At 41.0% G+C, this 26,794-nt stretch overlaps 1 protein-coding gene across 2 annotated transcripts in view; it reads left to right on the top strand.

Annotated features, from left to right (window-relative positions):
* Nucleotides 1–26,794, top strand: part of DOCK1 (dedicator of cytokinesis 1) — a 319,815-nt gene that overhangs the window by 173,079 nt on the left and 119,942 nt on the right. For both annotated transcript variants that reach the window (XM_040605768.1, XM_040605769.1), the window contains exons 28-29: nt 6,716–6,817; nt 13,423–13,517. In XM_040605768.1, coding sequence (XP_040461702.1) covers nt 6,716–6,817; nt 13,423–13,517 — 197 coding nt within the window. The remainder of the gene's footprint in view (nt 1–6,715; nt 6,818–13,422; nt 13,518–26,794) is intronic.

Genomic DNA, 26,794 nt, shown 5'->3' on the forward strand with positions numbered 1-26,794 from the left:
TTCTCTGTAATCCTCAAACTAGTCTTTTCAGTAATACATGAATCAGGAAACTGAAAAACATACCTTTGTTGCATTTATTTTGCAACCACAAAGCTATTTTGTTAATGGCAAGAGCTTTTGTTGACTTAAATTGTATCCTGGCAAATACCAGGAGCCATGCGAAGCAGCTTCTGCAGGAGCTTGGCATGGAACTGACCTCTCTCAAGTGGTCTCTTAGGTAAAGTGCCTCATTGGTGTTGCTTGTAAGAGCTTATGGCTGCAGCAGTTTGCACCGGAGGGGTTGGAGACTGCGGGTGTGGGGCTGCTCTGCCGTGGGAAGGGTGAGCACACAGCGCAGCCACAGAGGGCTTGGCAAGTCTTGGTCCTCTGGTGGTACAAGAGAGCTCCCCAAGACCCAGAAGGTTGGGAGCTTGTGACTTGTGGCAGCAGAAGGATGGTTCTGCTCTGTCTTCAGGGAGGCTCGGGGGGGGGGGGGGGGGGGACCTGAGAGCAGCCCCCCAGGCTGTTGATATGCCAGAGCCAGGTTCTCCGTTGCAGTTGACCTCTGTCCTTGGAGATTTCAAGACCCAACGGGGTAAAGCCCTGAGCAGTCTGGTCCATCCCTGGAGCAGTCCCGTTTTCACCAGGCTGGAGGAGAAGCCTCCTGAGGTTCCTCAGATACCCTACATCACTATCCCAGTGACTTGCTCAGCACACCTAAATGCTATCCTTCCATGTCCCACCTATGAAAATGGAGAATTTCCTCACACCTTGTGCTCTTTTCTGGAAAAACAGCTCGGTTTACATTATTTTCTACTTTGGAACCAGTGTGCTCAGCTGGACAGAGTGTAGTAATCAGCATTGAAGTCCTGTACAGAATTTCCTTTTAAAACAAGTTTTCTGTTGATTGACAGAGATTGAACTGTCAGAGATCAGAACTGGATCTGTAAAATATGTTTTGAGGTCAAACAAGGTATCCAAGACTAAGTAAGCTAATGTTCACCTATAAACTTCTGTGTCGGCCTTCTGCATTGTGAGTGGACCTACACTGAGCGGAGTTGACCTAAGTGAGGTTTTTGCTGCCTGGGCTGCTTAAGTCGGGTTGGGTAAAGGAGGGGACACGTCTTGTCCAGGAGCTCTGCGAGCAATGTCTGTTGGCTGGAAATACCTTAGTGGATGTTGATTTGCAAAAAGATGCCTTTGTAATAATGTTTGTGGCAGCAGGAAAATACACCAAACATTTATCACTCACATTACTGCAAATGTTAATTTCTGTTTCTCAAAGGAAAAAAACTCGCATTTTTTATTCCTTTCATTTACTTGTGTTTAAGAAGGTAGGATTTGGCCTAAGGAGATCGAAAGTAGCATATATTCTGTAACAAAAAAAAGTGATAAACCTTACCATTTTGCACTTGTCTCCTTCTGCTACTGTATCTGTGAAATAACTTTCTCTCTAAAGGTGCTGCTGAATTTACTGTCAGATTTTCTATTACAGAAAAAGAAATGTTTCTTTTAATTCGATGAGAAATATGTGTATAGATTTAGATACATATATATATATGTGTGTGTGTATTTTTAGGGGTGGTTTGCTTCTTCCTGTCCTTGCTCATGAAGGCACGGGTAGGTGCTGCTGGTAGAAGCTGGAGGGGTCTGTGTCAGCCTGGCTGTAAGTGCTGGAGGGATGCTGGGATGCTGGGATGCAGCGGTGACTCCGGTACAGCGCTCCCTCCAGTGCCCACACAAGCCCATCAGCAGAAACAAGGCGTTGTGCTCCTGGGGACCCCAATTACCTTCGTACAGATCGATCCCTGCTGCCAGGTTTGGCGTAGTTGCTGTTGGGTCTTGACCTCCATCGTGTGCTTTCACTGGGGATATGACTGGGAGCCTACGCTGGGCAGCGCACAGTGGGTAGGAGTCATTAGATATTTTATATTTTTATATATACATTTATATACACACACATGCTGCTGGGTCATTAGATATTTTACAACATAAAGTATTGTTTAGAACAAGAAATGCTGGGAGATCCTCTGCCTTACCCATGTTGGATGTTGGGTTGTCATGCATTTCATCGTGTTTTGCTTACGTGAGCAAACGCGTTTGCAGACACAGTGGATTTTACGCTGAGTAGTGGTGAGGTAACGCATCTTGCAGGGCAAGCTCACGTGGCAACCAGCCCTCTCAGCAGCCCTTACCAGAAAGTTGCAAATTGAGGCATGTTAAAGATGGATTTTTATCTTCCAAGTCCATAAGTGGTGACAATTTCATTCATGGCGTCTAGATATAACAACTGCTTTTTATTTCTTTATTGGTTCCTAATATATATGGAGTACATGTTGTAAGCAAAGAGAAGACTTACTTCATTTTTATATCCTTGCAAACGGTCTGGTAACTGCGAGGGACTTTAAACCCTTTTCAACAAAGTAAATTCTGTGAAATGTTCTGAAAGCCAAAACATAGTGAGAAATTCATGCTAATGTTTTTGAGTGCTTGTTTGTGGGTTTTAAAAATTATTTATCCATTCATTTAGTTGTGTAGTCTTTTAAGGCCATGTAAGGAAAATTTTATTGAAAAATAAATGCAACTTGTGCTTTTCATCTGTTGCTGATCACGATAATAGGAACATTATAATGAAGCATACGTTAATTTAGGTAGGTTTGATTTCTCTTAATTTTTCCCACTATACGTAAAGAGCTTAATATTTCCAGCTATAGAGATTTCCCTGGAAGAAAATGGACAAGACTTTTTAAAACAGGATGGTTTACCCCTGAGGGAGAAAAGTATTGGCATGTGTTGTCTCTCCTGCAGTGAATTCTCATTCTGAATTTTTTTAGTGTCAGTATTACTTACAGGGATTATGTGATATTAAAATTTCCCTACCTGTATCTGTTAAAGGACCATTTGATCATTTTTATTTTATTGAAAAGTTAATTTAAGAAAACAAGTACTGTCTGAAGCATTCATGTGCCTCTTCAACTTTTCCTTCAGAACTGTATTTTACAGGAATTAGAAGTAGGTTTACAGTGTGGAATTGCATTGTCTTTAAAAAAAAAATAAAATAAATGTATTTCTGAATACTAATGCATTGTCTCCAAGGAAAAATCAGCTGCTTGTTGGTGGGGTTTTTTTTGGGTTTTTTCTTTCCATGTAGCTGAATTACCAGCTCTCCAGCATGGGAGCTGGATTTAGCTTCCCTTACGACAGGCTTTCAGATGTCCTGGATCCCATGATTTTGCTTCAGGAATACTACATTCCCACGTGCCTCAGTGTACCTGGTTTGAAAAGAAGGAATGAAGCCAGCGCCTCTGCTTTTGGGCAGGAGAGAGATTAATTGTATTAAACTGCTTACAAAGTGCATTAAATGCCCTTCTCTGGTGTGACGTGCGGTGATTACCTTAGTCACCGTGTGACGGCTTCGTTCCTGAGCTTTGCGAGTAAGGAAGGATGGGAAAGGCTTTCAAGTATAGACCTTGACGCTTTTTCAGTGAATAAATAGCAAACAGTTTGCCCAGGGCGATGGCAGGCCCCCGATGTTGTGCTTGTACTTGTTGTATAAATGTAGGTTTGCAATTACTCCTGCAGTTGGAATTGATTTTTTCAGAGAATCAGATACTTTTGGTCTTGCGCGCTGCTTGGAGTCATGTGCTGGAGAAGATGACAATGGTCTCTGAATCCAAGAAAAGATTAAAAATCACCTTAAGATTAAAATTTAATAATGTTTTTAGCTATTGCCTAATAGTTAATAGACCATATTAAAAACACCTAGACTACAAATATCGCCTATAAATAATTAGAAATTGTTACTAGCATTGTAATTAAGAGCATGCTGGCTGCAAATGATACCTCACCATGTGCAAAGAAAATTATGAAAAGTAAGCAGATGACTGATAGTGTACTTTTTCTAATATTAAATAGATTTTCCTAAGCAGCAGGGGCTTAAATGCTATTTAGCAGGTGGGGACTTGAAGATAAATGTTGCAGAAGGGATGTCTGTGTGTGTAATGGAACGGAGGCTTAAAGGAACAATATTTGATCAAAGGAAGAAAGGGTTTTGGTTACAAGTTAATATTAAGATGAACGGGAATCATTGTTTTATGCAGGAAAACAGGAAAAAAATTGATTAACTGGTCAAGGACCCTGATCCATTCTGCTGGGCACCACTTTCACCACTTTTGGGCTCAGCATAAACCGACATGACATTTAGCAAGTTTCTGTCATTTTATTTAACTAAACCTGAAAGGTGCTACAGAATATCCTCGTGTTCATTTTCCACTTTTATTTGCTAAGCTTGTTTATTTTTCTGTATGTATTTTTTTTTCTCCAGCAACCATTCCAGGTTTATAGCAAGCCTTAATATTTTCATTTCACACTTTCACGTGGAAGCAGAGTGTTTAACCACCAGACATTAAACTTTCATGTTTCCTTTCCGAGTCTCACCATGCTAATTAAGAAGATATTCTTCTGTAATTATCTCCCTCTTCAGTGACTCATTATTTTCCCTGGCTTATGGGGACAGTGGTAGCAGCTCCCCCCTGAATTAGTGTGCTGCTCCAAGGGGAAGGTTGGGCTGCCTTGGCAGGAGCCAGGGATGTTGGAGGGGGAAGAGCGGGCTCGTGTACAAGCAGCCATCCCGGCGAGCAGCCAGAGGAGGGGAGAGGGGTCAAAAGTAGATGCGGAGGAGATGGCAATCAAATTCATCCGCATCTCCAGCCGCCCCTGTATCTAATAATGAATATTCAAGTGCACTTGAAAGTTTAGCGGTTGCTCCGCATTCATTTTGTTCACATGCAAGGCTGCTGTGATGATTTCCTCAGGTATGAAATTCATCTTTTGACTGTTACAGCCGTGTCTATTAACTGAAATTGCTCTACCAAACAGATAAACACAGGAATACGAGCAAAGCTATTAGCCAGGTACAGGCGACTTCGTTAGAAGGAAGCAGAGGCTCTGTGTTGGCGGCTGGATTACCTGGAAAGGGCTGGATTTGCAGACGTGGGGTCGGTGTGTTTATGTGGAGGAAGGTGAAGCTACATTTATGTGTTGGCAAAGCAGTGGCCTTCACAGACTATTTAAGTGAGTGAACGTATATAAACAGATACCAAGAGCAAAACACAGTTCATTTTCAGCTCTCCTGAGCATTTATGAACCATCTTCAGACCCTTACGTGAAGTGATGGACTGAATCACATCTGCAGCCTAGTCTTAAGCAGCCAATTTAAAAAATTTATAATTCTGAATAGCAACGAGGCATCACTTTGATTGATGACATCATGAGGGGAAATAGGACTGAATATGGGCTATTGAATATTTTCTTGCAGGCATGAGCCCATTTATAGTGTCTGTTATGTAGAGTGCTTGTTAGGCGGCGTTTTGACAATTAATGTTTTGAGATTTTTGAGATGATCCTGTCTTATTTACATTTCATAGTAATAAATGTTATCTTTGTACAGCCACAAATTCTATTCTTGTCAGAGTTTGTTACAAAGTTCTTTTGATGTCACTGAACAGCAGCTCAGGTGGCCTTTTGCTTTCATATTCATAATGCATATGCCTAAGAACTCTCGTCAGGTACCTTTGTGCGGTGCAGAAAAAATAATGCTCTGGCATGGACGAGATCAGTTATGTAGGAGTTTAGATCTAAACTCCATTCCATAGGAGAAAAGCAAATTCAAGGAGTGCTTGTCTGGTGCAGCTGGGGGGATTAGACTCTAAAGACGGGGGCTCGTTACACACACCAATAACCCAGTGTCATTTCGCATTAGGTCTCAATTACTTGGACTGATGTAGAAATAAATATTTAGATTTGAAAATAACGCAGATCTTAAAGGTAATGATGAAGGCTGTGCTGTGCTTGGAAAGAAGAGAAAATTCCTGAGCGTTCTGTCAGACTGGGCATGGCAGAGAATGACCTTGAAAATGGCACAGCAAGGGGCATTTGCAATTTTATCGAACCATATATAGAATCATTTATTTTCTGAGTAATTCTGCTGGGGTTTTGCAACACATTTTTCCTTCATTAAAGACCAGAAAAGGTGTGGACACTATTACTGTGATGAGTCAAGAGGTTCTTAGCGGGTAGTCGCAGGAGGAGGGTGGACAGTCAGAGGAGTCATTTATGGGATTCTAGTAGCCATAGGTGTGGGTTTGAGTTGTTACTACGATACTTTCAGGTGCCAGAAGAAAAGGTTAAACGTTTTTTGGGGCACTTTATACTTTTTTCCATGGTTTGAGAGATCTTTGATACTACTCTTCTGTTTTTATGGAAGTTACTGGGTTTTGTTTTGTTTTTTTATAAGCATCACAGTATCTGACAATACCACTCAATGAAACTAAAATTTGGGGTTTAACTGCGATGCTCAATACAACGATTTTTAAGAGATTTCTTCCTTGAGCAGAGTATCTGCTTCCCAAATGCAAATCCTGATACTGTGTGATATTTTTAGGAGCGGTGCTTATTACCTTCCGAAGCCTTTAATGCCTGAGCAACTTTTATACGGAGAATATGTTGCAAAATCTTCAGTGAAGATGATGACAAAGCTGTGAAATTGGAAATAGAAACTTTTCAAGATTTTTTTTTGTTTGTTTTCTTGACAGAATTTGCATATCCATTAATGAACTTATGTGATTGAATCATATCCACTGTATTACGTGGTGCTCTCTAGCGATATCATGTTTTGATAACATGTATTATGTTGCCCTGTCTTAATTAATTTGTTTGTTTGTACCTTTTTTTATAGGGGAGTTTTGTTGCATGCATGACTGCCATTTTAAGGCAAATGGAAGACTATCACTATGCTCATTTAATCAAGACCTTCGGAAAGATGAGGTCAGATGTTGTGGTAAGTTTAACAAGTTTTATCTCTTTATAAGACAGTTTAACTTGTGTTTGGTTTTTGTCTGTTCCTGTTTGTTAAATACACTTGTGAAAAGTACAAAATGTGTTTGACGTTACAGATTTAATATAAAAATAATTAATAAAGCACTGTGACCTGTACATTTTCTGAATTTGCAGAGGACAAAATTAACCTTCCTGCCACACAAGAATAGAGCTCATCTCTGGAGCTGTTCAATACGCTTAAAAGCAAGCACTGAAACAGTGGATTTAAAGCAATTAAAAGAAAGCATTAGAAAATACTGCTGAGCCATTACTAAAAATCTGTTTTGTTTAAGGAGAGAAGGGGGGAAGGGAAAAAAAGCTGTCTTGAAGAAAGGAATTTTCAGTGTTAAATCTTCCAGATGTCCTGATTTCATTTGTTTAAATAACTTTTATTTACAGATCTGCTCACTTTAAATTTTATACAAAACATTTTAACCTTAAAGATGCCCTTAGTTGTTAAATAAGCAATAATAATTGAAATCTGTCTTCTCAGAGTTGTTCGGTAGCCTAACTAAGCCAACAACACAACTTAATTAGAGCATTATAGAAAGGAGTTTATAGCTAAGGAGATAACTCTTAATGACCTGAAACTATCATTGCCATATGGCAAGTGCATGCTGCAAAGTAGCGACCAAACTTGTTGGCTGAGATCCATCAATTAGCAGATGACCTGAAGCCTGATCAGCTGTATGACATTACCCGCTCTGGTGCTGGGGCTTCTGGTCGGTGCTTTAGGCAGCTTTCACCTGTATTTTAATCAAGAGTGGCCTTTATTTAGGTTCCCTCCTTCCTTCCGAGCCCAGTGGAACAAAAGCCAGGGTTGTTCCTTTTGTGTTATTTTTCAATGTTCGGGCTTTCCAGTTTGCCTTTATGTCTTTAATATTTATTCTTCTTATTTTTCCTTATATTCTGCAAGATTTGAGCTCTTTGCCCCGTGCCAGTTTTCATATAAGGTGCTAGAGCCTCTGTCTGTTTAGAGCTCAGTCTATTTGTATTTGTGTTTATAATTGAGCTCTGTCTATTTGTACCTGATCTGGCGTTCCTAAAGTCCAAAGCTGATGACTCAAGAGAGTGAAGACAAAGTCTAGGTGCAAAAAACCGGTAGCTGGGCATCACTGTGCTGGAGGGGTTGCTTCCCAGTTAGTCTGCTTTGGGATCTCGGAATGCTTACATGGGTAGTCACTTGGTTTGCCCCTAAGAACGAAACATTCCCAAGCTAAATGCTGCTAGTAGAGTGAAAATAATGGTTTTAGCATACAGAAAACACATGACTGTTAAGTTTAATCAAGCCAAATACTTCTGCTCTTCTAAAGTGGTTCAAGCCATTTGGCTCTGGACAGGGCAAACATTACAGGGTCTTACGTGGAAAAAGGTAAAAGCAGTTTGCTCTTAAGACGTATACTGAAAACACGCAGAGAGGAATTCCGGTTAAGGAGAAATCTCTGATTGTTCTAATGGCAAGAAAAGTTTATTTTAAAGTCTCGCTTTTTTAGTCTAAATTGTCTTAAAGGTCATTCTGTAGGTCAGATCTTTCTTGGTGAAAACAAGGGAGTAATTATGTGTTTGGAATTTGGCAAACGGTCTATTTATAATTGCTTGTTTTAAGAGTTTGATTTATGTGCACACAGTGCTTGGGGATACATGAAGAATCACTTCTTTCTTCTGTTTTGACTCTGTATATTTGTCCCTTTCTGCATGTTCTTGGGCTGTACAGCTGGAATTGCTCTGGATAGTTAAAATCCTATTTTCTATCGGCACGTGTACTACTTGACTACTTGTTTTGCACTGTTATGCCACTTGACTCTCATCTGTATTAGCAGATACACTAATCCAAACTTGGTCAGTTGCTGTAAGATTTTTAATATCTTTAATTAAAATGTACCTTTTAAATGTTTTAACATTGTTGTTGATTATAGGATAATGTATGTTAGTGACAACTAAAGTACATAGCAAACTGGTAAAACTTTATAATGGGTAATATGTTGATGGTAGAAAACGCTACGTTAAACTGACTTTGAAGTATAAATCATATAAATAAATGTGTGGAGGTGTAATGTCAGAGTATTGTTAATCCTGTGATAAAAGGAAACTACAGTAAGTAAACTATTTTTTCTTTCTTTTTTTTTTAAACCACAAACAAAACCGACTGAATCATCATTTTAGACAAAAGGATGAAGATACAACCCAGTTTCTGTGTTTAAGAGAAAAGCTTACATAACCTTTTTCAGTGAGAACCAAAGTGAGGAGTTACTGTTCTAAGAATTTCTTCATAGATGAGACTTCATTGTTAATGTGAAACCCACATCTTGTTCACTATTTTATGTTTCACCATCTAAACGGATGCCCCGTGAAGCTCTCCCAGGAGCGTTGCCTCCCTAACTGGTATTGATGCTGTGGTTCAAGTTTGCTCATGTTCCTTTCTTAGAGCTTTTGTTTTCTTCTGTCTTCAGTGGTGGGATACTGCTAAACTGTACTCTACACGTGTCATCCTTGGTACTGTAGGGCTTGATGGAAAAAACCCCAAAAACTTTCCCTACTTCCTTGTTTAACTTTTCATGTTTTTTCCATTTCTTTTTAGACTGACAGTTTTTTTGGGCCAGTGCTGTTTGATTTGCCCATTTTAGAGCTTAGATCCAGAAGTGTTTTCATTTAAACCAAATTTGCCTACATACGGAGGCGATAACTGCATCTCCTATTACAGGGTTTTCAGTTTAATCACAAAGGCATAAAGAAGCAGCAATGTAGAACTGAAACTAGATTATTTCAAACAGAAATGAATATTTTTTTCTTGGAAAAAAGTTACAAGAGAAAGGGAGAACTTAAGTGAAGCAGTGGTTGCTTCTTCACCATTGGAGACCCTTAAATCTTTCTTCAGCATGTGTTCTTGCTCAACCAGAAGTTATAAGCCCAGTGCTGGAACCGCTAGAGGAAACTTTATGGCCTGTGTTATGTAGGCGTCAGGTTTAGATTGTTATAATGGTCTTATTTGGCCTCAAAAATCTTAGAAAAGATGAGGTGGAATGCAATAAAACCAGTCTTATATCTCTCTGCAGAATATATTGTTTAGGCTTATTAAGGTATTTCTATTCAAAGAGGATTTTCTTACTGTCAAGCCTACTATCGTCCTGAGATTAAACACCATCTGAGATCAGTGAGGTTATTTCTGGGACTAACTGATCTCACTCCTCTTTTTACTTGGTAGAATTTATATTCAGTTGAGACATATGTGGCAGCAGGTAACAAAAAAATATATGTTAATGTTTTCCCACGTGGAGTATCTCAGACGTATTCCTCCCTAAAGGCTTTCAAGACAACGTCCTGGAGTGAGTAATTAGAAAGACAAATTCCATGAGGTATTTTAAATTAAAATTCTCTGCACCTTCATTTTCTTCTCCCCCTTTAATACTTTGCCTTCCTAGGCTTTGGGGTTTAATGTCTGTACATCAGTGTATTATTGTTCATCCTTCCATGACAAGAAGGATGAACATGACATGACATGACCCTTCTTTGCAGGATGTGATGTTGAGAGTCGCAGGGGATGCCCCCATGGTGGTGGGATCCCGCAGAGGCAGCCCAGCCAGAGCCATCCCTGAGGATGGAGAGTGGACTTCCCAGAGTCAGCCTCGTACAGCAGCCCAGCAGAGGTTCAGGTGGTGTCCTGACAAGCTGTAGCTGAGCCTATTTGACTTCTGGCTGCTGTACCTCAGGGCTCAGCAAAGCCAAAATTTTCATTGACTTAGCCTACATTTTATTTTTATATCGAGCTCCTATATGTTTTAGCTAGCTATTTTTATTAGGTTTGAGCATTTATTGAAGAACCTTTTTGGAATCCAGGTTGTGAAAAATACAGTGATACAGGTGTATCGGGGTGTGATGCTCAGCGGTCCATGAGCTTACTCTGTTTTCTTTCTGTTAATTGGATGGGAATTATGAAGGGGTCCTGTCTATTGTGAACTTTGCTTCCTTGGGATATTAAATAGGATTCGTATTTTTAGTTGGAGAGAAACCAGGAGTTGCAGCCTTTGCTCCTTTTAGTACAGGTTTTTATCATTTTTTCATGTTCAGAACAATTTGTTCTGCTTCTAGGTATACTGAAAATAACAGACTCTACAGCAACACAGCATGAACTGATATCTTCCTTCTCCACTCCCCACCCCAACACCCCCCAAAAAAAAAGCTAGACTTTGCTCATAATATGAGGTTAATTCATGTAAACCATTTGCTTTTCCATAAGAAAGATAAAACAGAAAAGAGCAGTGTTACGAATACATAGAATACAGATAAGCATCAGAAGCTTTTTATTTGATCAATAACGAGCTTAGTTTTTATAGAGCATTATTTAAAGTACCTGTGTGAAAGTAGGATTATTAAAATGTAAATATCAGTAGATTAAAACGTAGAGCTGAATTGGCAAAGTAGGTCAGATCAGACGTGGCACAGCCTCCGGGGTCAGTAACGAACATGAATCGTCAACAAAGTATATGAAGATTCATCCACCATCACACACATGGACCTTGATCAGCAAAGTGTGCAGAAGCTCAGCAGCTGTAAGGTAGAGTTTGCTACAAGAAATCAGGAAAGGATGCATCTGTATTCATAAAATATTAAGGGGAAAAAACCCCACAATGAGCTCAAATGTGCCATTGCCCTTCCCACGGTGCTGCTTCCAGTCACCTGTCAATTATTGGGCTGTGAAGCAGCATCAGTAAGAAAATCACCCGATACCTGCAGCTGTAAAAAACCATGCGCTCAAATGAAGCTCTCTGCAATGCTTGGGCAGCAAAATATGCAACGTGGTTATTAGAAATTATGTAACTCTTTCACCAAATACATGAAAAATGAGCAGTAAAGTATGCAGCTTGATCTGTTAAATGCAGACACGTTTTACGGAGCTAGTGGCTTGTGCGTCTGGGATGAATTTTGACTTACGCAATAGTAACATCTCTTTAACCACGAGCAGTTCCAAATTTTATCTCAATCCTGTTAACATCACAACTTCTTGACGGGGGTTGTGTTGTTGGAAGTGACTTTGGTAAAACAACAGAGAATTTATTTTACTAGTGTTATATATTCTTTGCTGAAAATGTGTCTTTCAGGCTGCTGATGCTTTCTTGGCCCTTTTTGTCCTGGGTGTCTCCTTGGGTACCAGAAGCTGGGATGCAAAGCATCCCAAAGCAACCCTTGTGCCGTGCACATGACAGAGCTGGGCAGCCTGGAAATTCACTGTGCTTTGTGATCTCAGTGTTGTCTCCTCAGCATCTCTGCAGCTCCCTGCATCCCACTGACTGAATTTCTACACCAGGAAAAACATCTTAACAGAGCAACGAATCAAAAGATAAAATGCAATCAAGAGGCTGGCTCTCACACATGAAGAAATACTTATGAGAGCAGTAACTTCCTATTTGCTTCTCGCTGAAAAGGTTACATAAAACCCAGACTTAGTTAAAAGTCCAGTGAACGTAACACATTGGAGGTTTTTTTGTAGGCATTTGACATTTTAAAGATAGAGGAGATAAATACCGTTACTGAGAAGCTGTAGCAAAGGAAAAATATTCTAACCTTGGAATAAAAGTTCATTTTTATCTCCGTGTGAAGTGGATCAAGGACTGTTTGCATTAAGTTCTTTTTTCCCTCTTTATCTTTCTAAAAGCATTTGATATTACTCAAATTGTTAGATAGCAATTATAGATTCCCAAATTGTAGAAGATGTTTTACATCGTAAAGTACACGAGATTTCTGTTCCAAAGAGATGTTTGTTTATATCTGTGTAGAAGTAAATTGGTTTATGCTACTAAATTAACTTTGTTCTGGGTCAGGTTTTCACTTGCAGAAGCAATTACTGCTACTCCCTTTGCGGGGAGAGTCTCTCCTAGTTTCAGCTGGCCAAACCATTGCTGTCATCTACCCCTGGCTGGGGATAACGTGCACCACTCTGCTTACCTGAGTCCAGTTCTGAGCTGTAGCATATATATTTTTGTTTTAAAAAATAGATAATCTTGATTTCAGGCAAGAGAAAATTACAGGAGGTATTTACATGGGGAGGGGAAACTCAGCAACTGACTCCAGGGAGTATTTTTAGTGTAATCAGAAGATTAAGATTAGTATTTTAGGTCTTTATCTTTTTCCATGTGCCATTATGCTTTTAAGAACTTTCCAACGTATGCCAGGCATGTGTCATGACGTGTGTGCTGCAATGCACACTGCGCAGGGCTGTGAGACTTTGTCTGTGGTGTAAAGAAGAACCTACTTTTTTTTCTGCAGAAACTGCCCTTTGATAACTGGCAAATGGGTGGTTGTTCCCAAGTGATACCACAGGTTGTTTACAATGTAGGATTACTATTGTTATCATTTCTGAAAAGTTTAAATAGGATTATTGTAGGATTTGCGTACATTGTATATAACTGTGCCTTAGTAGAATTTGTGTATGTTGTGTATGAATAATGGCTTTTTTATGAAGCAGAACAGTATGTCACATTTTGAATCTTGTCATTAATAACTGACACTATCATTTGTAATTTTTTTGATCTAGAAGAGTGGTCTTTTCTAAATTATTTTCTCTTCTTTTAGGATTTTCTGATGGAAACATTCATCATGTTCAAGAATCTCATTGGGAAGAACGTCTATCCCTTTGACTGGGTTATAATGAACATGATGCAGAATAAGTAAGTCTAGAGCAAAAAGCACCGTAGCTTTCTGAGATGGCTGTTTCATGTTTGATCTGAAACAACAGTGTTGCTTGGAAACAGTAAAACACAATGCGGCAGCTAGAGTGGGGAGTGCTTTTTGTTGTTTTTTTTTTCTTTCTTTCTGTAATGCAAATAATTATTTAAAAATCGGCGTTGGAGATTGCAGGGCAGTGTTTTAGTGGCCTGTTTTGGGGCTCTTGGAGTCCACCACAATTTAAGGGTGGCACCATTCTGACAACTAAAAATGTGGAACAAACTGCAGTTGCAGTAGGAATCTTTACATATCTTGTAATAATTAAATTTATCCCTTTGGGCATGAATGATATGTTTTGCATATGACCTGAAAACCAGTGGTTATCGTATGCTGATGTGGAATTGTATGTGCTGCAATATTTTCAGTGTTACTAACAGGAAAGAATTGAAAAGGCATTTTAAACCCAGGTTCCATCAGCCTGATAATGAAGAGACAGGCTGCAAATGTTTCTAATCCACTTTTTTATTTTGCTCAATAATTGCAGCTTTGTCATTATTTAGCATTCCTTTGTGGAATATTTTATGTTTGTGACATTTATTAGGTATGTCAGATGCTTTTATGTGTACTGTGATGAAAGTATAAGGAAAAACCATTATATTTACTAGTTGCCTGGAGAAATCTCTTCTGTGCTTACTGGTAGCTACCATGGCTATAAAGTTGTCAGTGTTTACTTACATAAAATCCTGAACCACAGTTCCTACTCTCATTATAAAACTGTACCATAACTTTAATCTTGGCTTCTGAAGTCTCCTTAACCGCCTAATAAAATCCATTCTTAATAAATAGGAGTTAGGAGATCCAGCCATCTTTTGAGTTATACCCATTGGGTATGGATGCACACTTCTGCACGGCTGCAGCTTGCAAAGCACCTGCTGTTGTAAACGAAGAGCCCTTTGAGATTGGCTGATGAGGAAGATCTAAAGCCCCTTGGGTTTCTATTTTTTTCTTCTTTTTTTTTTTTTTTTTATTTATTTATTATTTTTTTTTTGTAAAAAAAATTTTAAAATGGTTTTGCTTCAAGAACTCCCAACTGTCTCCAGAGTCGTGTTGCAGGTGCTTTGGAAACCCTCACAGCGTAAGTTACCTGGCATCCTTTTGAACAGCAGAACACCTCTCTGCCTTGCTGAATTTTTTAAGGGATTGAAATATGATTGGGAAGGTCTGTGTTTGGGCGTGATGAATGCCAGTTAACTGACGGCAGGTAGAGTGGTGTGAACAGTGTTGTGGTGACTCTTGCCCCAGATGTAAAGAAGATGAGTATTCCTTGCATTATCTTCACCTTCTTGCCAAGTGACCTCTCAGTGTTCATTTGAGGGGGGATTTGACCTCGATGCTCTTTTCTAAGCTGTGGAATTATGGTCACAGAAATGAAGGAGCGAAAATATAGAAAAAGCCTTTTCCTCCCCACCGATCTTGCTTCAAAGCACAAAGGGATCCTTACCAGGCAGTTCCTCACACTGAAAATTTGGAGCAATACAAAGCGTGACGCAGAGGTCCGCAGTTAGGGTAGGGGCTTTGATTTTCTGTTCCTTTAAAAATAGTCTTTTTTTCTTTTTTAGTCCTTTTTCACATGCTGAACATTAAGTCCTGAAGAAGCAGAAACGCGATGTGTTGTTAAGATCTTTGATTCTTACTGAATAACCTCAGAACCCACAGAATATCTGAGTAGTATTTAAAGTTAAAAACAAAAATGGTTTTCAGGTCTTTCTGGTGTTGATGAATATCCACAGAAGTGCTAAAGGGGGTTGTTCATCTCTAATTTACAAGTTTATTTTCATTACACCAGCTCGTTTGTAAATGCTGCTGAATTGATTTGACTGCTTTTCATTTTTCCTGCTGAAGTTAATGTGGTTTCCAAAAACAGAAAGCTGCATTGTAAAATACCTTTTTGTCCATCTGGTCCATTTATTTTCACTCCTATAAAGTTTTATTGAAGAAAACTAGGAAAAAATATAAGAACAAATTATGTCTTTTAAAGCTACCACATCCTCTCAGTAGAAGTAACTCTGAGGATGCCATTTTGTGTCACTCTTGAAAGCACTTCTTTCTGCAGATCGAGTATTTCTGTGCATGAGCCAAATTAAGTGAGCTAATTTTTAACTATATCCAGAATTTTTGTGAGTTCATTTGTTTCCCTGCCTGAAATATAACTGGTAGTGTGAAACAAAGAGAAACAAGAAAAACAAGCAAAAACAAACAAAAAAACCCAACCAACCAACCAAACAAACAAAAAACCAAAAAACCCCAACCCACAACAAAACCCAAAAACCCAACTAGCTGGAAGTTAGACCTCTAAACCCCTTTGATGCATGGCGGTAAGACCAGTCCCTCAGGAGAAATATTTTCACCTCGATGGCAGAGACAGCTCAGGCAGCTCCTCTCCATGCAGTGCTTTGCTTCTGTGTCGTTAACAGTGGATTAAAATATTCAGATTGCGATAGTCAAAGCTACAGGGGAAAAGGGGAAATGGAGAAACGTGTGTGAACGACTGGATTACAGGGGAATATTTGCAAATATGTGTTAACGTTTAGTACTACACTTCCTGTGGCAACAGGCCAAGGGGGAATGGCCTTAAGCTGGGAGAGGGGAGATGTAGATGAGCTGTGAGGCAGAAATTGTTCCCCGTGAGGGCGGCGAGGCGCTGGCCCGGGCTGCCCAGAGCAGCTGTGGGTGCCCCATCCCTGGCAGTGCTCAAGGCCAGGCTGGATGGGGCTGGGGGCAGCCTGGGATGGGGGGAGGGGGCCCTGCCCGGGGCACGGGGTGGGACTGGGTGGGCTTTGAGGTCCCCTCCAACCCAAACCATTCTACAGTTCTTTGAGCTTTACTAGTCCAATTCCTACATACACAAATACCTACACTCTCATTAACAGTCACGGAAGTTGCTGTCATTCTGTGTACTCTGCATGCTCGGTTTTGGTACAGCAGCAAAACGTCAGGGTACTATCTGTTTTCTATCCCCGCAGTATGCTGCGCCATACTCAGCATTACTTCCATGCTCAGCATGCCTTTGTTTCAGTAGCACAGACAGTCACACTATGTTACCACCTCTTGTGCAGAAATGAACACAAAAATCTTCGTATCTAATGATATAATTGTTACTTTTTTTTTCTTAGATGTGCCACTTAATACTCTGTTTACTGACTTCTCTAATTTAATTAAAAACAGGGTCTGTTGTTTTGGCAAAGCAGTTGGTTAATTAAGAGTCCGAGGTTTTGAATGTCAGCGATTTTTTGGAATCCCTTGGTTTGTCACCAGTATGTTCCAGGCGCGTTGGTTTGCTGGTTGCTGATCAGACACAGCGTAGGTTCGTCAGGTGCCGTGCAACGTACGTTGTCAGAGGGAGTAAAAGAAAAGAATATTCAGACCGATGCTCTGGCTTTTCCCTTCACTGTCAACATTTGGTCCAAATCAGCTGCTGTTTTACAGTAAACAACAATATCCAAGCAACAGAGATGGAAAAAATCATTGATGACAGAGTAAGAGAGATGAATAATAGACCGTAGTGCGTACGTTTGAAACAGCTGCTTCTAGAAGAGCAAGAGGCTGTGCCGAAACCAAAAAGCATGATGCCTAGAAGGCCGGTACGTGCCAGCACAGTACTTTTAAGGTGGTTGATTGAAAAGAATATCCAAATAGTATTTAATATTTAAGTCTTTATCCATATATAATCTCAAAATGGCCATTGCTTTGGGGTAAAACTAAAGAAGAGAGAAGACAGAAGGGCAGAAATCCTCTCTGGATGCATCGAATTTCCAGCAAAGCTGATGGGAATCGCCTTTGCATGGCCGCGTGGGATCGCATGAGACGTGTTGGTCACAAACGGTAGCGGGATGCGTTCGGGTCCGCGGCGGGGGGAAATCCTCTGGCAGCGAGCACCACGGTGGGTTGCTGGCTCCTTGTGGAGGCTCCTGCAGCAGAGGTATTTAAAAGCAGTTTGATGAACATCCATTAAGATGCCAGTTCTAATTTAGGGAAAAGGGAAAGAGACTAAATGGTCTTTAGTGAGTGGTCTTGAGCCCGCTGTTGGGCTCAGAGACTTGAGGCTGTGCCTGATGGTGGGTGCTGGGCTGGGACTTGGAGGTGACCTTCGTGACGGCTGGTGGCAGCATGTGTGTAGGCTCTGCAGGATCAGGTTGGCGAAGGCTGGTGCTGTGCTTTGCCAGAGCCGTGCCGTGTGCCCGGCCACCCCGGCGTCCCTGGAGGCGCTCCGCTGCCTTTTGCTGCTTCACCCCCTGCCTGCGCGGTGCTTCGGTGGGGATCGCTCACCCGGTGCTGTTTGCTCCATGTTGGACTACATCAGAATTATGTCTCGTTTAAATTTAGGTAGTTTGTCGTCAGTTCAGTTTTCTTTTTCAATGGGAATTTTTTAACCCAGTAAACTCCAGCCAAGGGGTTACTACATGTATTCATTGCCACGGTGCCTAGAAATGGGGGTGAGCTAGTAGAACTTCAAAAGAAAATGCTACTTGGAATTTTAAACATTGCTGTTGGAAACTGCTAATAATTCTGTTTAAGATACTTGGACACCTTATAAGTACATCTGTTGTAAGGCTCATATGTGTTCACGTTTTCAGGAAGAGTTATTCCTGTGAAGGTAAAGGCATAATATCACTGGATTAAAAGGAAGTGGTTTTATCAGCTGAGTTGGCAGCTACTGCAACAGCCACTTTGTAGCAATCTGCCAGATGCTTGATAACGAAATTTAGGCCTGATCTTCAGCCACCGTGGTATTTCTGTCACACAGGTCTCTGTGATAAACTCCGATAGCTGTATTTAATAGTTGCAAGAAGTCAGGAGGTTTCGCTGTGTTTCAGGATAGGGATGGGGAGCGCTTTGCAGGCAGATTTGTTATTCTAGACATCTCCTGCGGGAAAACACACTCAAGGTGTTAACTGTAAAAGTATTTTTTTTAAAAAAAGAAAAGTTTTCTTTAAAAAAGGCATGGATTTTGCATTGTTTACATTTTTGCCTTCTAAATCATGTTTAGAAATGATTCAGAAATGTTTTAGAAGTTGTTTTGAACTTTTGTCATAAGCTGACAAGCTAAACTTAGGTTCCTCTTAAACACATTAGCTCAGAACATGAAAACAGTTCCTCTACATTTTTGCAAATGAAAATAATTTAGTCTTTGGTCTTATTTTTGGCATTTGAGACAATCAGTTCTGTTGGTAGACCTTATGATATATTAATTTGTAGCTACCACTTTCATCTGCAGCTGTTCTAATGGAAGCTGAGTTGCCTATGAAAAATGAATTTGATGTTTTCTGTTCTATTTATGTGTGTCTAATGTCCATATTTACATAAAATACCTGGTTATTTTGCCTTTTGAAGTCAGAGAAAAAGGGATGAGATTCTTCTCAGTGAAGAATGGGTTTTCTTGTGCCTACGTAGTTTTTTCCAGAGGAAATATATATTGCATTGCAAAGGGAATCTGGTAGGTGTTACCTGCTCCCCACTAGTGGTGCATTGGCTGTGCAGGTGGGTGGAGGTGTGTCTCCTCCTGAAAACCCAGTCATCCTGGTTTAACCCTGGCTGGCAACTAGGCAGCACACAGCCGCTCACCCACTGCCCCCAGCAGGGGGGGGGAAGAGAACTGGAAGGGGGAAAAGTGAGAAAACTCATGGGCTGAGGTAAGAACAGTTCAATAACTGAAATACAATATGACGATGATAGTAATAATAATAATAAATTGTAGTGACAAGGAAAATTGTTAACAAAGAGCAAGAAATAAAATCCAAGACAGACAAGCGATGCAAATGGAAGTAAATGCTCACCACAACCTGACTGATGCCCACCCAGTCCCCGAGCAGCCGCAAACCCCCCCCTGCTGTTATTGCTCAGCATGATGCCGTGTGGTCTGGAACATCCCTGGGGTCGGTCGGGGTCAGCTGCCCCGGCTGTGCCCCCCCAGCTCCCTGTGCCCCCCAGCCTGCTGCCTGTGGGTGGGGGAGGAGCAGGAACGGCCTTGACTCCGTGTAGGCACCGCTCAGACATCCCTGTGTTATCAACAGATTCCAGCACAAATCCAAAATACAGCCCGTACTAGTGGCTATGAAGAAAATTAACTGTGCCCCAGCCAAAGCCAGCACACCAGTCCAGAATCTTAATGAATTTGCTCTGTGAAACACAAACAGCAAAAAAAAATCTTGCAAAGAGGAGGAAAAAGAATCAGTGAGATACATCTGGTAAACATGTACCCTTTCACTGTTGCTGGAGTGTTTATTTTTGGAGCTTCCAGGGAAATGTAGGCTGTTCTGCACCATGGTTGTCATAGCAGTACCTGTCAGATCTATACTGTGCTTTCAGAATTAACTTCAGCTATGTATGTGACTATCCATCAATAGTCTGCAAACACTGGAGCGGTTATGAACTGAAACAAGTTTTGCGTAACTGTGAACCTTAAAATGTAGTACAGGCTTCAGTTGCCTGAGAGTTATTCTTACTGACAAGTAACCCAAAGCCAAAATAAAATTGGCTTTTAGATTATTGAAGTTATGCTTAATTGCAATATTCTGCTATGCTTTATACAGGCATATAGAAAAAAAAAACCCACCCTCTGATGTTTTTAATAAATGTATGAAAATAGACTCTTTGCACTTACATAATTGACCAGTCAAGTTGCATCTGTCAAATTAGGTGCAAGTGCAAAAGCTTTTATTTAAAATCCATCCCAAGCTACTGATGGATAGACACGTGGTTTTCAAAACAGGGGAATATTGCCTGGAAGGATGACAAAGATTTGGGATAGAAAACCACAGAAAATGCAGGGACACAACACGGTTTTACAGACTGTCAAGTAATAGCAGGCATGTGGGGTCGGGGGAGGAAGCACAAAAAACTTTGAAATCGTTGCTTCGTTTTCCCACACCCCTGCATCGGTACTGTCTTCGAGCCTGCATTAATGCCAGGTTCAAAGAGATGATTAGTAGATGGGACTTGAAAGCTTGCACTTATAACTGGGGCACTGATCATTAAAATATTTACTCAATATGTGTTGTTATGGAATATGGTAACTGTTTTACATTTCCGAATAGGATATTGTGATGACAAAAGTGTTTGAAATGCGATTATACTTTAGGAGGAGAGGGGATATGTTGTTTCAAGAAAAGTCTGAACAGTAGGAAAAGCTTTGATTAGAAGGAATCGGTGCCGTATTTCCTGCCTATTAATACCTTACTTATTTAAAAAGTTTAAGGGTGCAGTCATGCAACTTGCACATTCAACAAAATAATTTCATTCAGGCTGGAAAGAAAAATTTCAAATGGGAGCAACTTTGTTCTTCTTTAGTGCCAAATATTTCTCTGTATAGAAGAACCTCCCATTATTTACTGTGTATAAATAGAGGATAATTTTTTTTAAAGCATGTAACTTTCTTAGCAACCAGTTTTCAAAATTAACTCATGTGCCCAGCAGTTTGGTCTTCATCTGTAAAGGTTGGTGAATGCTTGTTGATAAATTACATGATACAACTTCTGTACGTGGAGGGATTTTTTTTTTTGCTGTCCACGAAACTTGGTTGCATAATGTCCTGACCTTTTCAGTAAAGACCTTGCAGGATTCTTGGTTTAGTGTTGTACCTGTCAAATTAACTGGACCTGGGAGTAAAATGAATGTACTTGACTATGCTTAAAATAACACGGGGTGTGCGTGTGCGTGTGCGTGTGTGTGTGTGTTATTACTCAAAAGATTCCCTGAAGGAATACGCTTCAGCGGATGCTCTTTTCCCTTGATGTTTCTGTAGCGGGAGGAAAGGAAACATCCCCCATAGCAGGTTATTTTAGCCCAGCCTTTAGGAGCTGGAAGTGTTGTGCCAGGTATAGGTGGTATATTGATAACGGTACTGGCGTGAGAAGTGATGAACAGTTGGGGTTTTGGCAGTCCCCTTGAGTTAACAATCTGGTTTTCCTCTTTCTTTCTGACATCTGTGATCACTTGTGCTAAGGAAGCTGAGTCACTGGTGGAGGTGCCGATGCTGGGGATGTATGGGTGAGGTGCCGCAGCCCCCCCAAAATACCCGCTGATCGGCATACTCCCTCGGTCTGTTTATATCATGGTGAATCTCTTGGGGTCTAGATGTGGAATAATGATTTCCAGCATTAACATAGTTACCATTTTGATCATTAGAGTCTAAATTATGGGTTTCACGTGTTTGGAGACGTGTTCGGTTTTTGAACGGATGTCCTGCAGCGAGGAAGGTGGCCTTGGGCTGGGTGACTGTGTCAAACATCCGCTGTGACTCTGCTTGTTCTGTCTTTTATTGTTATGCTTCCCTTGACAAACCTATTTTTCTGTCCCTAAAGCAGGGATGGGATTCGCTCTCCTCCTGGGAATGCAGCTTTCTGTACCATGCCATCTGTATAAAATCAGGTGAAGGCTGTTGCAGCTGTATTTCATCCTAAAGCACGGGGGAGATGGTGCGTTTAAATCTGCTGGGGAAGGAATGATCCTTATTCAGTACTCGCTTCAAAAATGCCACCACGGAGCATTAGGCTAATAAGCACATGTTCATTGCTCAGTAGTAGTTAATGTCTTCTCAAAATATTTCTGATGTATTCTGAGACACTTCAACCTTTTATTTGCCACAAGACAATTACAGTGACTTTAAAGAAAAGAATTGAGTGTTAGGGAACATCTTTTCCTGAACTAGAAACACATAGGGATAAAATGATCCCAACTGCTGGTGTTCTCGAGTTCAAGTTTTATATACGAAGCTGAAAAGAAATGAACTAAGGTTTTTTAGAGGTTTGGTGGTTGGGGTTTTTTTCCCCTTCTATTACAATGCCTTGCTAATTTTGGCTCCTTGCAAAGTTTTAAGTAGCAAGGCAGCCCTAAGGTTTAGACTTGGCGATATTCCTGTTCATTAACTTGTCGTCCTCTGAGTGGTGGCAGATTTAATCCCTTCAAGACATTTTGAATGCTACGTGCATCTTACAAAGCTTGAGAACTGTGAAGAAGTGTGTGAATTTAGAATAATACTTCATCCAACAGACTTCCCACACTACTGCTGTGGTTTTTGTGTACAGGGTATTTCCTGGGGTTTCACTAGTAGGGGTAGTTTGTAAACCGAGAACTTGTCCTGCTGGTCATCTTTCTTGATACATTTTACCAACTCTTAAATATGTGCTCAACAAACAGGTAATGAGCAATTTAGAGGCATCTCGCAGTCTGTCGTTTTCAGAAATGGCTCAGTAATGTGATACTTTAAAAAAAAAAAATAATAGGGCATACGAGCTCTGTGCAGCCCAGCAAAGGTGGCAGCTTGGCTCAATGGTGGCAATAAGCAAAAGCAAGATAACATTGCAAATAGCTTTGTCTCCCTCGGTTTCTGGAATCATCACCCACAGTATGCTATGGCTGTCTGGTTTCTTTTGTTTTTAACAAGATACTAATAAAGCCAACTCACTATTTTGGATGCTTGCACTTTCTTCCCCCCCCCCCCCCCCCCCCCCCCCCCCCCCTTGCATATGCACAGTGTTAAGAACTCCTGGGTTTAATATATTGTTTTGAAAGAAAGCTACAAGAGATCATTAGGCAATGTGTCATGATAATTCTCTGCTAAGAGTCTAATTGAGATCTGAAGATGCATTGCCAAATTAATTTCAGATGGAAAAGAATGATTCAGATATTATTTTCCCTCCTAGAACCTAAACCTGGGTTGACATTAAAATACTTCGTGATGTTTGTACTCATGAGCATTTTATACCAATATTTTTTTTACAAGGGCCTGCAGTGACGGGCCAAAGGGGAATGGCCTTAAGCTGGGAGAGGGGAGATGTAGATGAGCTGTGAGGCAGAAATTGTTCCCCGTGAGGGCGGCGAGGCGCTGGCCCGGGCTGCCCAGAGCAGCTGTGGGTGCCCCATCCCTGGCAGTGCTCAAGGCCAGGCTGGATGGGGCTGGGGGCAGCCTGGGCTGGGGGGAGGGGGCCCTGCCCGGGGCAGGGGAGTTGGTTATGTTTCTGTGAATATATTTATGTTTGGGGTTTTTTTTTTTTTTTTTTTTGGTGATCAAATAGTGCAGTTCAAGCATAATTCAATGTATTCTGCACTGAACAGTGGATGGTACTATGTTGTTACATATCTTTATTTGTCTGGTTTCTCCTTTAATTCTTTCAGAGGTAGCAGGAACCCTTAGCAGATTACATTTATTCAGGTAGGTCCTGTGGAAGTTTCTTTGATTTAAAACTTTCTGATTCTAAATTTTCTAATTATAATGGAAAAAGCCCTAACTGTAATTTCAAATTTTCAATTGTATCTTATAATTCAAATGTTCCTTCTCTCCTTTGCTGTCAGGATTCACTCAAAGACCCTCGTGTGTAGATATTAAAAGTTTAGCTGTATATGAGGCTGAGGGAGGTCAGTTCACAAACATTTGAGTTCACATTATTGTACCAGTGTGGGTGTTTGGGATGAAGCTGTATATGAATATTTGCTTTCTCATTTCATGAAGCCTTTGGGACCACATGCCTTACAGCTTTATTCCGCTTTGCCTGGCTCTTCGCATTCAGTTTTGGTGCCAGATCAGTCTCTCCCCCTACAGCACCAAATTTTGTGGGACTGCCTGGAGGAGTGATTGCTCTCTAGGTTCCCACAGGAAAAAAAATTAATATTAGTTGTTAATGTGACAAAAACCAATACTGAGAAAATGGTGATGGCGTCCTTTGGTGGTGGGAGTCCAAAACCCATTTCAGAGCATCCCAGTTCCCGTGGGGCTGAGGCAGGGTGGGCCAGGGCTGGCAGAGGATCGCTTCTGCAGGAGCATGCTGCTTTGATGGGAGCAGGGTTCAAGCTAGGTGGTGTCGAGTCCTCTCCTCCCAAGTCATTATGCTGGCTGTCAGCCAAAAAGAGTGGAGCCCTTCCCTGCACGTGCCGTCCTTGCACTCCTTTGGGGCAGGAGGACCACCTACCCTGCTGCAGTCCCCCCCGAGACCTCCCTGCGCTGTGCCGTGAGACAGCTCGTGGTCCCCTCTTTAAATACAGCTTTAAATCATCACACTTGTTGGTAGTTGGGGAAAAGGGGACAACCTTGTCACATGGCAGAGGGCCTCGTGATGTGCGCAGCTTATGTGCAAGGACACTGAAACCCACCTGAATGTGCTCTCCCGGTTGGTAATTGAAATTCTGGTGCCCTGACAGGCAGCCTGTGCTCTGGGGCAGCTGCCCGGATCAATCCGTTCTGCGTATTTAAGCAATGGCATGAAGTGCTGTCTTCATCTCATACCCAAATATGAAATTGTGCCTTTTTTCACTGGTTTGGGCAAAAAATGTATGGCATGAACAGGAACGTGTGAATACTTGTTTCTTATAAAAGCAGCATCATGAAGTAGGTAATTAAATGAAGCTGAAGGTGTTAAATCAAAAAACATGTTAGCAGGACTCCATTTTTACCAACAGTAAAAGCTAACGTCACGTGATGTCTATTTTTAATACAGAAGGTGTAGCAATCTTCACTTATAATCATTATTTTTCCATGTCAGCTTCGTTTAATACCATTTCACATCTAAAAATATCTAGTGAGTGAAGTATGTGCTGCTTTTTCCCACTTGAGTTTTATTAATCTTTTAAAAAAACCCCAGTATTTCATCTTTAGAATTAAGAAAAAAATGCTTATTTATATATTATAAATGGAAGTTCAGCATTAAATGCTTCTCTTGGCTGTTACTCTGTAATGAAGATTTCTGTAGTTAGCTTTGAAACCAGATTGTAAATTCTATGCCTTTGACCATCAATTAGTGACATCGTTACTTTCAGCACTTTGAGGCAGGAAAGAAAATGGCCTTTTGGCTGATCAGTCGTATTTTAGAAAGTGTTTTATTTATTTTTCTGGTAAAATCAATTCCTCTGCACTGTAATTCCCCTATATTCTTTAAATAATACTATGAAAAGCATTAGAACCACAGAAATTCTTGCTAAACAAACAAGGAAAAACCCAAGCCTGTTGATTTTCAAGTAAGCGGGAGGTTTTGCTCTCCCACGGGACTCCCGTGGGGGGCGGGAGAAGCTGACCCATCATGCGCAGGGTGCGCGGACGCCGGAGCGGAGGTGGGGTGCACGGAGCGCAGCTGCCAGCAGCAATATCGGGGAAACCCTTTTGCCCTTTCTCCCTGCTGCAATAGGGATTTCTCCTGGGGGAAGGTTATAATATTGCAAAGGAAAATAGTTGGGTGCGTGTTCCTCTCCTTACGTATCAACTGACATCACAGGAAACACTGTAGAGTGTCGATTCCTGTTGGTCTGCTTCCCGTAGTCAAATCAGTATCTGTAACGTGCCTAGGTTATTCCTTCTGACTGCCTTCCATCAACCGCCTCTTTATGATTCAGCAATGAAAAATGCTGGGAAACAGTAAAAGCTCCAGCGTTGTCCCTTCTGCGTTACCAATCTCAACAGCTATCACCCAAGAAATGCAAGAAAAGGTTTTCTTGAGGGCTGTACAACAATTCAGGAGGCTTTAAAACTGAGGGACAAGAGACACAAAAATTCAGGAGGCTTTTGGAGAAGTTTCTCCTTCACGTACTGAGCCAGTGAAGCTGGCTGTGTACATCCAGACCTAACGAACACATCAGGTTATCAGACTTCAAGAATTAGTAAAGATTGTTCATGGCAACCCTTTTTTTTTTTTTTTTTTTTTTTTTTTTTTTAATTTTATCCCATGGGATATGACTTTTAGGACTGATGCAGAGCTGTATCCTTTAACTCTCCGTTCTTTCAAAAATCTGATCTGGTGTATTTTGCCAGGATTTGGTGAAAAATGACAACTGGGTAACATGTAAAGAAATCTTCTACAGCCGCCTGGGCTGACGTGTTTTTACTTTTAGAAATACGGGTTCCCGTGTAAGTGCGGCACTTCAGGAAAAAGCTTCTCCTGAAGTGGGAGGAGTAATGTTTTGAACCATTTTTGGCCCAGACAAGCCCATGGATGAGGAAGGGCAAAACTGTGACGTTGGGAAACTTCTCGGATTGCTGTGCATTGAGAAAGTCTTCCCTTGTGTTTGGCCAGACTGTACTGTGTCTCTTACTGTTTGCAGGCTGTCGTGTTTCAGAAGACAGCTTATCAGAATGGACCAGCCCCGGGGACTCCAAGTCTTGTGCCAAAACCTTAATTTCCCATTTTCTTGTCTTGTAGAGCCAAAAGAGTTGCTTTGCAGGTGAAAGGTGTCCAGAAGTGCCTGTTGGTATCCAGCCTGCGTCCACGCTGTGCTGATGCTGGCACTGGGAGAGCTC

Source organism: Falco naumanni, chromosome 9, assembly GCF_017639655.2.
Source record: "Falco naumanni isolate bFalNau1 chromosome 9, bFalNau1.pat, whole genome shotgun sequence".
Taxonomy (NCBI): Eukaryota; Metazoa; Chordata; class Aves; order Falconiformes; family Falconidae; genus Falco; species Falco naumanni.